The 12,516-nt window shown below is 64.3% G+C and overlaps 2 protein-coding genes across 5 annotated transcripts; both read right to left on the bottom strand.

Annotated features, from left to right (window-relative positions):
• Positions 1–151: 151 nt before the first annotated feature.
• On the bottom strand, positions 152–8,522 carry CXXC1 (CXXC finger protein 1). Of its 4 annotated transcripts, none has more exons than XM_032713751.1 (15): positions 8,507–8,522; positions 8,265–8,362; positions 7,705–7,805; positions 7,180–7,283; positions 6,700–6,855; positions 6,020–6,046; positions 5,277–5,423; positions 4,054–4,161; positions 3,659–3,843; positions 2,633–2,840; positions 2,005–2,115; positions 1,393–1,442; positions 1,160–1,256; positions 699–851; positions 152–364 (listed from the first exon to the last, which is right to left on the bottom strand). In XM_032713751.1, exons 1-15 carry the CDS (start codon positions 8,507–8,509, stop codon positions 224–226), a joined length of 1,689 nt encoding a protein of 562 aa, XP_032569642.1. In that variant the 5' UTR covers positions 8,510–8,522; the 3' UTR covers positions 152–223. The 4 variants fall into 4 exon arrangements, with proteins under 4 accessions (XP_032569642.1, XP_032569644.1, XP_032569645.1 ...); XM_032713753.1 differs by having other exon boundaries at positions 5,277–5,312; XM_032713752.1 differs by lacking the exon at positions 152–364 and adding an exon at positions 402–476.
• A 353-nt stretch (positions 8,523–8,875) lies between these two features.
• On the bottom strand, positions 8,876–12,265 carry LOC116800158 (trichohyalin-like). The gene is made up of 11 exons (XM_032713772.1): positions 12,203–12,265; positions 11,490–11,712; positions 11,338–11,412; positions 11,112–11,159; positions 10,815–10,869; positions 10,632–10,721; positions 9,939–10,002; positions 9,786–9,852; positions 9,642–9,696; positions 9,462–9,551; positions 8,876–9,356 (listed from the first exon to the last, which is right to left on the bottom strand). Exons 2-11 carry the CDS (start codon positions 11,701–11,703, stop codon positions 9,305–9,307), a joined length of 810 nt encoding a protein of 269 aa, XP_032569663.1. The 5' UTR covers positions 11,704–11,712; positions 12,203–12,265; the 3' UTR covers positions 8,876–9,304.
• Between the last annotated feature and the right edge of the window lie 251 nt (positions 12,266–12,516).

Genomic DNA, 12,516 nt, shown 5'->3' with positions numbered 1-12,516 from the left:
CCAACACCCCCAGAGATCCTTCCCAGCCCATCCCCGGGATGCTGCCCCTGCCCCCCTTGCCCTCCAGGAACCCTCCAGCGCTCTAAGGGCTCCCCCACCCTATAGGGCCCCCAGCCCCATTAACACCCCCAGCCCCACAGACACCTCCAAACACGGTTTTTACACCCGATTTATTGTGGGGGGGAGGGCCCAGGCCTGGGGGGTGGGGGCTGTGGGGGTCCCGTCAGCGCTCCGAGCGCAGGTCCGTGGTCAGCGGGTCGTGCTGGATCGTCTGGTGCAGCATCAGCGCCAGGAGCCCCGCGCGGTTCGTCATGGCCGCCCGGACATTGCGCTCCTGCTCGAACAGCTCGTCCAGCTTGTACCACTGGGGGGGAAAGGGACATTGCCAGGGACAGTGACAGCGACAGGGACAACCTCTAACACTGGGGGGGCAGAGGGGACACTGCCAGGGTCAGGGTCAGGGACAGCTTGTACCACTGGGGACTGGAAACAGCACGGAGTCAGGGTCAGGGACAGAGGACAGCGTGGGGACAGTCTGGGGGACGTGGGGACAGAACCAGTGACAAGGGGCCACACGTGGGAACGTGGTGACACAGGGACTGCCTTGGGGACACGAGCACATTGTGAAGGACATCAGTGTGGAGTGTGGGATCCAGGGGACACCGTGGGGCCCCTCCTGCCCCCCAGGTGACACCCACCACACGGACACGCTCCAGGTCCACCTCGGCGCGGCGCAGCTTCTCCCAGCAGTAGTGACGGTGGCACTTGCGCTTGGGGACGCGGCAGAAATCGCCCGTCAGCTCGAACACGTCCCGGACCAGGGGACACCCACACACCTCATCCGCGGGCACCTGGGGGGCACAGGGACATTGGGGACACCCACACCTCTCATCCATGGGCACCTGGGGGGCACAGGGACACGGGGGACACTGGGGACATTAGGGACACCCACACCCCTCATCCATGGGCACCTGGGGGGCAGTGGGGTCAATGAGGTGCTGGGGGTCCCAGGGGCATCCATAGATGTGCCCTATAGTACCCATGGGGGCATCCACGGGGGCAGCTGTCCCCCCCAACCCCTGTGCCCACCTTGGGGTCCCGAGAGTGTTCCGGGCACATCACCAGCCCCCCCTCAGCCCCCTTTGCCCCCCACACCCACCTTGGGGTCCCGGGAGTGCTCCGGGCACAGCACCTGCAGCCTCTTGCAGTAGGTTTTGCTCTGGGGGTTGTAAACATCGCAGAACAGGCGGGTGGCCCTGGGGGGGGACACAGGGTGACAGGGGGGCACACAGGGTGTCTGGGGAAAACCCCTCCAGGCAGCCATAACTGCCCTTCACCTGCCCAGGGGCCTGGAACCCCCCTCCCCTTCCTCCCCCTCCCCTCCCCACTCACCCCTCGATGCGGGTGGGGTACATGGACCCGAAGGACGTTTGGCTCTCGTACTGCAACAGAGTGGAGGGGTCAGGGGGGTGCAGAGATGGGACCCCCGAGACCCCCTGGGGCCCTATGGACCCCCAGGGGAAACCCCAGCCCTTACAGGGACCCACAGCCCCTGGAGAACTCACCCAGAGTCCCCCAAGCAGGGTCCCTGTGGCCCCCCAGCCTTCCTGGAGACCCTCCATGAGGTCCCCATGGTTCCCCAGCTGCCAAGCAGGTCCCTACAGCCCCCCCAGGGGACACCGTGACCCCTACAGAGGCCCCCCGAGACTCCTCCGTTGGGTCCCCACGGGTCCCCCACCGTCCCCAAAAGCCCCTCCAGAGCCCAAGAACAGGATCCCTGTGGCCTCTGCAGGATCCAGGGGTGATGCTGATCCTGGGAGGCTCCCAAAGGGTCCCCCAAGAGCCCATGGAGCTCCCAGGGTCCCGTATATCCCATGGATCCCACAGGTCCCATGGTTGATCCCACAGATCCCAGGAACCCACAGGAGCCCAGAGGTTGCTGTGGCTCCCCCAGGCTCCCCCCTAGAGCCCAGGGATCCCCCAGACCCCCAGATCCCAGGATACCTTGGCGTAGCAGCGCTCCATGTGCCGCAGGGCCACCTTGGGGTTGATGGGGTGGCCGCAGGAGACACAGAAGATCTGCAGGTCTGTGTCCTCACTGTCCCCCTCTGTGCTCTGGGGGGACACAGGGGGCTCAGAGGGCATCCACAGGGATTAGGGGGACACAGGGATTGGGGGGACACTCAGGGTTAAGGGGCTCAAGGACCACCAGGGGTTAACGGGTTTGGGGGTGACCCAAGTGTCCATGGAGAACCCGGGGGGGGGACCAGGGAGGACCCAGGATGGGGGGTTAAAGGGTTTGGGGGGTCTCCAAGCCTCCAGGAGATGTGTGTTGGTGTTCAGGGGTCCCTGGGGAGGTTTGGTGGTCCCTGGGTGCCCCCATCTCCTCATCCATGGAGGGGCAGGTGCCCCTTGAGCTCATGGAAGGGGTTTGGGGATCCTGGGGGGTTTTGGGGTTCAGGGGGACTTTGGGGGTCCCCCCCCCTTGTCCTTGTGGGGTGGGTGCCCCTCGGCACGGGCGATGAGCCCCTCGAGCTCGTGGGAGGGGTTTGGGGGTCCCGGGGGGTTTTGGAATTCAGGGGGTGTTTGGGGGATCCCAGGGGGGTCCTGGGGGGTTTTGGGGGGTCTCCACCTCCTCGTCCTCGCGGGGCGGGTGCCCCTTGGCGCGGGCGATGAGCCCCTCGAGCTCGTGGAAGCGCCGCTCCATCTCCTGCAGCCGCAGCCGCGCCTGGTGCTGCTCCCGCCGGATCCGCTCCAGGAGCCGCTTCCCGTGTTCCTCGGCCACGCACGGGCTCTGCTGCCACTGCTGGATCCGCTGCGGCAGGATCTCGTAGATCCGGCTGGGAATGGGGGGGGGGGGGTTAACAGGCACCTCAGAACCCCCGGGATCTCTGGGATCCACTGCTGGACCCCTGAGGCAGGATCTCGTAGATCCGGCTGGGAATGGGTGGGATGGGGTTAACGGGCACTCCGGGATTGAGTGTGGGATCCACCCTGGGAATGGGTGTGGGATCCATCCCAGGATCCTGGGGATGGGATCTCACTGGGCCAGCTGGGACCTGGGGAGGAAGCACCGGGGGGAACTGGCCCCCTGGATCCAGAGGAGCTCTGCTCTGTCCTGGCCTGGTCTGTACTGGTTTGTATCAGCCCATACAGCTTGTTACTGGTCTGTACTAGTTTATACTGGTCTATACAGGTCGCTACTGGTCCACACCAGTTTATACTGGTCTGTAATCACCTGCAGCAATCTGTACTGGTCCGTACCGGTTTCTGTCAACCTACACAGGTTGTTGATTGTTGGTACAAGTTTATACGGGTCTATACGTGTCATTAGTGGTCTGTACCTCCCAGTACTTATCTGTACTGGTTTGTACTGGTCTGTATTTATCTGTACTGGTTTGTATTAATCTGCACCTATCTGTACTGGTTTGCACTGGTCTGTACCTATCTGTACTGGTTTGTACTGCTCTGTACTTATCTGTAATGGTTTGTACTGGTCTGTACCGGTTTGTATTGATCTGCACCTATCTGTACTGGTTTGTAATGGTCTTTACCTATCTGTACTGGTTTGTACTGGTCTGTACCTATCCATACTAGTTTGTACTGGTCTGTACCGGCCTATACCAGTCTGTACTGGTCTGTACTAGTAGGTACTCACTTGGCAGCCAGTTTGATGCCACAGGCCTCGCTGCAGTACTTGGAGGGGGGGCGGGCAGGGCGGGTGCAGCCGGGCCCCAGGCACTGGCCCAGCCCCGCGGGGTCCCGGGCGTCAGCGCGTTCGGGGTGTCCCCGGCGCTCCCGGTGCCGGGCGCGCTGCCGGTGCCGCTTGTACCGCTCCTCCTTCTGCACCAGTGACCACCAGTTAGCACCAGTAACCACCAGTCATAGCCCAGCGACCACCCAGCAACCACCCAGAGCCCTCCTGGAGGCTCCTGGTGCCCCTTTCAGTAGCCTCCCCGTAAGCCTTAAGGACCCCCCGCACCTCCCAGGAGCCCTCCCAGTGCCCACCAGCCTCTCTCCAGAGCCCTCCCAGTTGCCCCCAGTGCCCCCCACCTTCTTGTCCGACTTCTTCTCGCGGCGTTTGACATGTTTGACCTTCACGGCGCGTTTGCGCAGGACGGGGTCGAGGAACGGGGCGTCCTCGGCGTCGCTGAGCCAGGGCTGTGTGGGACCGGGGACACGTCAGGGCGGGCACAGGGACACGGAGGGGCACGGGGGGGACGTGCCAGGACGCGCCAGGACATGCCCAAACATGCCCTGACACGCCCCAGAGCACGGCCCATGTGGGGACATGCAAGGACATGCAGGACACGCCCCAACATGCCAGGACATGCCCTGACATGGGGGCACAGCGACTCTCTGACACGCCAGGACATGCCTGGTCACATCCAGAGTATGGCCCAGCACAGGGACACGTGGGGAGACACATCCCAACATGCCCCGACATGGACTGAGAACACAGCGGGTGCACCAACACATCCTGACATGCTCAGGGCACCCCCGACACCCAAAATCCCCCCCGACACACAAAACCAGGGCTTGACACGCAAACCCTGCCTTAGACGTGCTCCCGTGGGCCTGAACACGCCAGAGCCCAGCCCAGGGTGTCCCAGCCCCCCGAGAACACCTTTACCTGTGACCACGTTTAACCCCCCACCTGCCCAAACGTGTTTAAGCGTGGTTTGGGATGCTGAGAGACGCTTAACACACGTCCTGACGTGCATAAACACACCTAAAGACTTCAGGGGGCCCGACCACACTTGTAACATGCTCTGACACGTTTAAACTGGGTTCAAACGTCTCTCCCTCTGCCCCAACATGCTCCAACCTGCCCCGACACATAAAGTCCCCCACAACGCCAAGCCCCCTACCCCAAACCCGCCTCAGTGGATGTTTGTGCTTAAGAATGGGGCCTCAACATGTTGAACATGCTGGGGAGGGGCTTGGGGTGCCTGGGAGGGCATTTGGGGTGCCTGGGGGACAGTTGTGGGTGCCGGGGGGGGGCAGTTTAGGGGTGCCCAGGGGCAGTTCAGGGCACCCAGGGGGCAGTTGGGGGTGCCCAGGGGGTAGTTTGGGGTGCCATGGGGTTTCAGGGTGCCAGGGGCAGTCCAGGGCACCTGGGAGGTCAGTTTGGGGTGCCTGGGGAGCCAGTTTGGGGTGGTTGGGAGGCAGTTTGGGGTGGCAGTGGCACCCAGGGGTCAGTTTGAGGTGCCAGGGGCGGTTCAGGGTGCCTGGGGGTCAGTTCAGGGTGCCTGGGGGTGAGTTTGGGGGCTCACCAGGCCGTGCTCGTCGAAGGCGCCGGCGCAGAGCTCCTGGTAGAGCCGGGGGTCGAGGGGCAGCTCCTCGTCCGAGAGGCTCTCGGGGGGCCCCGGCCCCAGCTGCGCCTTCAGGAGCTCCAGGTCCCCCTCGCGCCCCCGCGCCAGCTGGGGGGGGGTCAGCACCGCCAGGGACCCCCAGGACCCCCCCCGGCACCCCCCCATGGCACTCCCAGGACCCCCAAAGAGCCCCTTATCAGCTGTGGGGGTTCAGCACCACCAGGGACCCCCAGGACCCCCCCATGGCACCCCCGGGACCCCCCATGGTACCCCCGGGACCCCTTATCAGCTGGGGGGGGGTTCAGCACCACCAGCGACCCCCCATGGCATCCCTGGGACACCCTGATGGCACCTCCAGGACCCCCCTGTCAGCTCGATGGGGGTCAGCACTGCCAGGGACCCCCCGGGCCCCCTCAGACCCCTCCAAAGGCACACCCTTATCAGCTGGGGGGGGTCAACACCACAACAGACCCCCTGGGACCCTCCCACAGCACCCCCTCACACCAGCTGGGGGGGTCAGCACCTACCCGGGCACCAGCACCCCCACCCCAGGGACCCCCCCCACACTACCCCCAGCCTGGGGACCCACGAGACCCCCCTCACCCCAGGGGGATCCCGGATTTTGGGGCACCCCAACCCCCCATCCCCCAGCCTGTCCCCCTCCCACCCAGACCCCCCCCAGCCCCAGGGCCCCAGTGACTCACCGAGGTGGGGAAGTACTTGTAGGACTCCTGTGGGGACACAGTGGGGACACGTCAGGGACACGGGACAGGGTGGCAGAGGGACATGGAACACGTCAGGGACGTGGGATAAGGTGACACAGGGACACGGGACACGTTGGGGACACGTCAGGGACACGGGACGAGGTGACATGGAGACACGGGAGCGGGTGACACAGGGACACGTCAGAGACACAGTGACAGGGAACCACGCCGGGGACACGCTGGGGACACACTGGAGCCACCCCAACCCCCTCCAACATCCCCCCCAGGACCCCCAAACCCCACAGACACTGAGCACACACCAAACACACGCCAAGCACACACAGACAACATGGGAAGGACTCACCCCACGCCGAGGCCACGCTCAGCACACGTCACGCACACACTGACCCCGTAAAACACATGACCACGCCAAGCACACACCGAGGTCACACCAACATCAGACCAGCACCAAACTAAGGTCACACCGAGCACACGCTTCAGCCATGCAACAAGCACACCAAGCACACGCTAAAGACACGTTACACACATGCCCAGCACACACTGGCCCCACCTGAAGTGCTCGCCCCACACCAAGCACCCGCTGGGCACACTGAGAACATGCTGAGGACACACGAAGGACACGCCAAGCACACACCAGGCCCATGCCAAGCCCCGCTCACCCGGGCCCGCAGCTGGCACTGCCGCAGGCGACACTTCTGGCGGATCTTGTTGGGGCCCCCGAACTTCTTCATGTCCCGGCAGAAATCGCACTGCCCGCAGTCCTCGGGGCGCCGGCAGGCCTCGCACTCCCCACACATGCGGGCTGAGCGCTTGATCTGGGGGGCCGGGGGGGGTCAGACACCCCAAATCACACCCAGGGACACCCAGGGACGCCCCCGCCTCGCACTCCCCACACGTGCGGGCCGAGCTCTTCATCTGGGGGGGTCACACCCCCCAAAACCCTCAAAACCCACCCAGGTACCTGGAAGGGGCTCAGAGGTCCAGGGGGCACCCAAACATCCCCCAAACCACCACATATAGGGAACCCCCAAATCCCCATCTTAAGGGACTGGGGCAGTCCGGGCGCCTCCACACCACAAGGTCCCCCCCCACCTTGGTGGCCTGGCCCCAGGGCCATCCCCAGGACCCCCCAAGCCCACCTTGGCCACCCGGCCCTGCTCCAGCTCCTGCCCCTTGGCCCCCTCGTGCTCCTTCTCCCGCCATTTCTTGTGCCGGTACCGGATCTCCAGGGATGGGTCCTTCTCTGGAAAGAGGGGGGACAAAGGGGGGTCAGGGGGACCCTTCAGTCACCCCCAGCTCCCCCTCTGCTGCTGTCACCCCTCACTGAGGGGCCCTGATGTCAGGGACCCCCATTTCCCCCTCCAAATCTAAGCCCAGACCCCGCCAACCAGGACCCCGAGATCAAGGACTTCCCAGAATGGACCTCAATAGCTGCCCCTCCCTCCAAAAGGTATCCAGGTGTCCAGGACCCCCCAGTACCCCCCTCCGAGCCTCCCCATTGACCCCCCAAATCAGCTTCTCAGTCCCTTCAAACTCCCCTCACCGTGGGACTGGCAGCAGTACCACTCATGGAGGGTCCCCCTGGATCCCCCAAAGCCCCCCCGGTCCCCTCACCACGGCACTGGTGGCAGTGCCAGCCCCAGATGCCCCCCCGGCCCCCTCACCGCGGCACTGGCGGCAGTACCACTCCCGGATGGCCTTGGCCATGCGCTCGGTGATGTTGATACAGTCCCCATGGAACCACTCGTTGCAGTTGTCACATCCGCTGGGGGACACACACACCGAGACCCTCAGCTGGGGAACCCCCCAGAGGTCCCTCCACGCCCCCCCATTTCAAGGGTCCCTCCATCCCCTCCACCCCAAAGGAGCCCTCACTGCCCCCTTTCAAGGGATCCACTCAACAGACCCGCGGAGCCCCCCAACTCCCACCCTCAGAGGTATCTGCTCTCCCCCCCGGCCCTGAGCCCTCCCCCCTCCGGCCCCCCTGGAGTCCACGGCCCTACAGAGCCCCCCCAGCCCCCTCATAGAACCCCTCACTCCCCCTCCCATCGTGAAGCAGTTGGACCCCCATTTCCTCCCCGTATCACAAAGCAGTTGATGTTGGGATCCCCTCGTTTCTCCTCCCCATCACGAAGCATTTGGGGATCCCTCAAGCCCCCCCATTCCCACACTCCCCCCTCACGTCACGAAGCAGTTATATCGGGCCCCCCCGTTCCCCCCTCACATCATAAAACAGTTGATGTCGGGCTTCCTGCACACGCAATAAACCGGTGCGTTCTCCTCCCCGCCCGGCGCCGCCTCCGCGTCCGAGAACTCGCTGTCCTGGGGGTGGGCAATGGTGGGGGCCGTCGGGTCACGGCCGGGTGTCACCGGGCCCCCCACAGACCCCTCCGGACCCCCAGCCCCCAACCCTCTCCAGCCCCCCAAAGACCTTCCTAACCCCCCCAAGGCCCCCGCCCCCCCCACCATCGCCGCCGCCGCCGCCGCCGCCGCCAGCGCCACCGAGGGACCCTCCGGGCCAGGCCCGCCGCCGCCGGAAGCGAGGGGCGTGACCAACTTCCGCTTCCGATTGAGGGCGTGCCCACATCCAACATGGCAGCGGCCATGGCGGGCAATGGTGGCGGCCGCCGGGGGACGCCATGTTGGGGGAAGTGTTACCTGCGGGCCTCCCCCCGCGGGACCCCAAAGAGACACGTGAAAGGCGGCGGTGATGCGGGGGACGTTTATTGGGGGACATGGGGGGTACTGGGGACATGGGGGGACACTGGGGGACAAGGGGGCATTGGGGACATGAGGGCACTGGGGACATGGGGGAAATGGGGACATAGTGACATGAGGAGACATGGAGGGACATGGAGGGACACGGTGGGGGATGTTGGGGACATTGGGGACGTGGGGGGGACGTGGAAGGACATCGGGATATGAGGGACATGGCAGGGACAAGGAGGGATTGAGGGGACACGAGGACATGGGGGGACACAGGTGACACACAGGTGACATGCAGCTGACACAGGTGTCACATGGGTGCCTCACAGTTGACATGCAGGTGACACAGGTGTCCTGTGGGTGCCACACAGATGGCACAGAGGTGACACGCTGGTAACACAGGTGCCACACAGGTGCCACAGGTGACACACAAGTGGCACACAGGTGACACAGGTGTCCTGTAGGTACCACACAGGCGCCTCACAGGTGCCACAGGTGACACACAGTTGCCACACAGGTACCCAAGTGTCCCGCGGGTCCCTCCTGTCTCCTCTCCTGTCACTCCAGAGCCTCCCCGGGCAGCTGCAGCTGCTTCAGCTCCTCTGCCAGCCTGGGGGGCAGGGCCAGATGTAGGCGTGGACCCAGGAGGCCCAGGTGTCAGGGCCACACCTGTTCCAGGTGGGGTCACACACCTGTCCCAGGTAGGGTCACATACCTGTCCCGTCGCTGCAGCTCCTGATCCCGCAGGCCCAGCTGCATCTCCAGCTGCTGCTGTGCCTCCTCCTGCTCCTGCTCCACCAATCGCCTGCAGGGGTGGGGGGCAGGGGGGAGCCAGGTGTGGGGCAGGGCAGGTGTGGGGGTGGGGCCAGGTGTGGGGGCGGGGCTGGGCACTCACGTGACCACAGGGGCCTCTGGGCCCACCTGCTCCTCAATCTCCATCAGGCACCGCTCTGGGGGGGGGGGGAAGGGGAGGTGGGTCAGCCCGAGGGGTCTGGGGGGCTCAGGAGTCCAGGGGGTCACTCAGGTGTTGGGGTCTCACCCAGGCTCAGCAGCTTCTCCTTTGTGCTCTCCAGTCGCACCAGTTCAGCCTCCAGGTGGGCCGGGGCCTGCGGGGGGGGCACAGGTGTGTGTGTGGCTCCCCCAGGTGTGTGTGTGGCCCCCCAGGTGTGGGAGGGGACACCCCAGGCCTCACGTGCATGTCGCGCAGGCGCTTGTGCTCGTCTATGATGGCATCGAGCTGCTGCCAGAACTCCCTCCTGAGGGTTGTAACACACAGGGGTGACACAGGGATTATGTGACCTGTGTAGGTCACCTGGTACAGCTGCCAGCCCACCTGTACCCCCCCCCAACCTGTGTCCCCACACCAACCTGTGTCCCCAGACCCACCTGTGTCCCCCCACACCCACCTGTGTCCCCCTCAGAACCTCATGTGTCCCCCCACACCCACCTGTGTCCCCCAAGGCCCCACCTACGTCCCCCTCACACCCACTTGTATCCCTCCCACACCCACCTGTGTCCCCCCTAGACCCACCTGTGTCCCCCAGACACACCTGTGTCCCCCAGATCCACCTATGTCCCCCCACACCCACCTGTGTCCCTCCCAGACAGACCTGTGTCCCCCCACACCCACCTATGCCCCTCCCAAACCCATCTGTGTCCCCAAACCCATCTGTGTCCCTCAGACCCACCTGTTTCCCCCCCACCCACTTGTGCCCCTTCCAAACCCACCTGTGTCCCCCCACACCTACATGTGTCCCCCCCACACCCGTGTCCCCGCCAGACCCACCTGTGTCCCCAGACCCACCTATGTCCCTCCACACCCCCCTGTGTCCCCACACCCACCTGTGTCCCCCTCACACACCCACCTGTGTCCCCCCAGACCCACCTGCATTCCCGGCGCAGGTGCCGGAGCTGTTCCCGCTGTTCCTCTGCCCCCTCCAGGCCCTGCTGCCGCTCCAGGCAGAGCCCCCGGTGCCTGTGGGGGCACCAGGTGTGGTTGGGGGGGTCAGAGGTCATGTGGGCAAAGGTGGAGTCAGGGGGTCACAGGTGTCCAGGTCCCCCCACTCACCTCTGACCTTCGGCCTCCACCTCCTGCCTGTGCAGCCGCACTGCCCGCAGAGAGTCTGGGGGGGCCAGGGGGCAACAGGGGTCAGGAGGTGTCACAGGATTGGGGGAATCCCAGAGGAGGATCAAGGGAGTCAGGGAGACACAAGGATTAGGGGTATTTGGGGGGTCTGGGGGATCACAGGGGTTGAAGGGTCTGGGAGGGGTCAGGAGTTTCACAGGCATCAGGGAGAATCAAGGGGGGGCTTGGGGGGGTCAAGGCCTGAGCCACCCCAAAGGCCCTGAGTCCCCCCGGCCTCACCCTGCACCTGCTGCCAGACGCCCTCCAGTGCTGCCTTGCGCTGCTTCACTGTGGGGAGGAGAGGGTGGGTCAGCTGGGATGAGGGACCCCCAGAGCCCTCTGTGTCCCCCCCCAGAGCCCTCAGTGACACCCCCAGGCCCCTAAGTGACCCTCCCAGACCTCTCAGTGTCCCCCTCAGACCTCAGTGACTCCCCAGACCCCTCAGTGTCCCCCTCGTGTGACTCACGCTGCTCCAGGTCCTGACGCAGCCCCTCCCTGCGGTTTTGTGCCTCCTCCAGCTCCTTCTCCATGGTCCGACGGGCTGTGGGACATGCTGGGATGGACAGAGGGACATGGGGAGACACAGGGACACAGGGACATGGCGGTCCCCCCACTCACCGCTCTGCAGGCTGTGAATCCGTTTCAGCAGCATCTCAAGCCGTGGGACCCCCCCAGGGGGACCTGGGGGGGAAACTGGGTGGGACGTGGGGACAACGTGTCCCTCCGGAACACTCTGGAACCCCTTGTCCCTGGGGCGGGGGGACACGGGAACACACGGGGGTCTCGGGGAGTCCCGGCCACAGAGCTCCTCACTGGGCGGGTCCACGTCCATCGCTGCAGCCTGGGGGGACACTGGGGGATATGGGGGGGCACTGGGGGACACAGGGACATGGAGGGGACATTGGGGAACATGGGGGGGCACAGGGCGACACAGGGACATGGAGAGGACATTGGGGAACATGGGGGCCTTTGGTGGGGGCACAGTGGGGACACAGGGGATGATGGCAGCGGGTGCTGGGCTGTCCCCCTCTTCGTCCCCCCTTGCCCACCCTCAGCCCCGTTTTCTGTCACGTTTCACTGTTTCTGACCCTCATCCCTCCCTCTGCTTCCCTTTTCCCTCTTTTCTCCCCGTTCTCCCCATTTCTGTCACCTCCTTCCTCCAATTTCTGCCTCTTCTGCTCCTTCTGTCTCTGTCCCCCCTTTCTCTCTCCGGTTCTGTCCCCTCTTGCCCCCATTTTCTGTCACCTCCCCCCTCTTTCTGGTCCTTTTTCACCCCTTTTCTCTTTCCTGTCCCTCCACTTTGTCCCTTTTTGTCCCCCATTTCCTCTCACCTTCTGCAGCTTTTTCAGCTCCTCACCTCCCTTTCCCTCACATTTTCCCGCCTTTTCCCCCTCACGTTTTCCCGCCTTTTCCCCCTCACGTTTTCCCGCCTTTTTCCCCTCATGTTTTCCCGCCTTTTTCCCCCTCATATTTTCCCCTTTTCTCCTCAAGTTTTCTTGCATCTTTTGTCACGCTTTCCCTCCTTTTTCCCTTCATGTTTTCCCGCCTTTCTCCCTCACATTTTCCTGCCTTTCCCCCTCATGTTTTCCGGCCTTTTCCCTCATGTTTTCTCATGATTTCCCACCCTTTTTTGTCATGTTTTCCT

Source organism: Chiroxiphia lanceolata, chromosome 31, assembly GCF_009829145.1.
Source record: "Chiroxiphia lanceolata isolate bChiLan1 chromosome 31, bChiLan1.pri, whole genome shotgun sequence".
Taxonomy (NCBI): domain Eukaryota; kingdom Metazoa; phylum Chordata; class Aves; order Passeriformes; family Pipridae; genus Chiroxiphia; species Chiroxiphia lanceolata.
Note: the sequence above shows the minus strand (reverse complement) of the source record. Positions and strands in the feature narration are given on the sequence as shown.

Excerpts from the sequence above, each read along its gene's own strand:
- CXXC1 (XM_032713751.1), bottom strand. Across the intron at positions 6,856-7,179 it reads AGCAGGGCCGGGTGGCCAAG|ATCAAGCGCTCAGCCCGCAT; the intron begins GTGGGCTTGGGG and ends CCGGCCCCCCAG. Across the intron at positions 6,047-6,699 it reads AGTGCCAGCTGCGGGCCCGG|GAGTCCTACAAGTACTTCCC; the intron begins GTGAGCGGGGCT and ends GTGTCCCCACAG.
- LOC116800158 (XM_032713772.1), bottom strand. The coding sequence starts at position 11,703 with ATGGACGTGGACCCGCCCAGTGAGGAGCTCTGTGGCCGGGACTCCCCG. Across the intron at positions 9,853-9,938 it reads AGCGCCTGCGCGACATGCAC|GCCCCGGCCCACCTGGAGGC; the intron begins GTGAGGCCTGGG and ends CCCCCCCCGCAG. Across the intron at positions 9,357-9,461 it reads GAGCTGCAGCGACGGGACAG|GCTGGCAGAGGAGCTGAAGC; the intron begins GTATGTGACCCT and ends CCTGCCCCCCAG.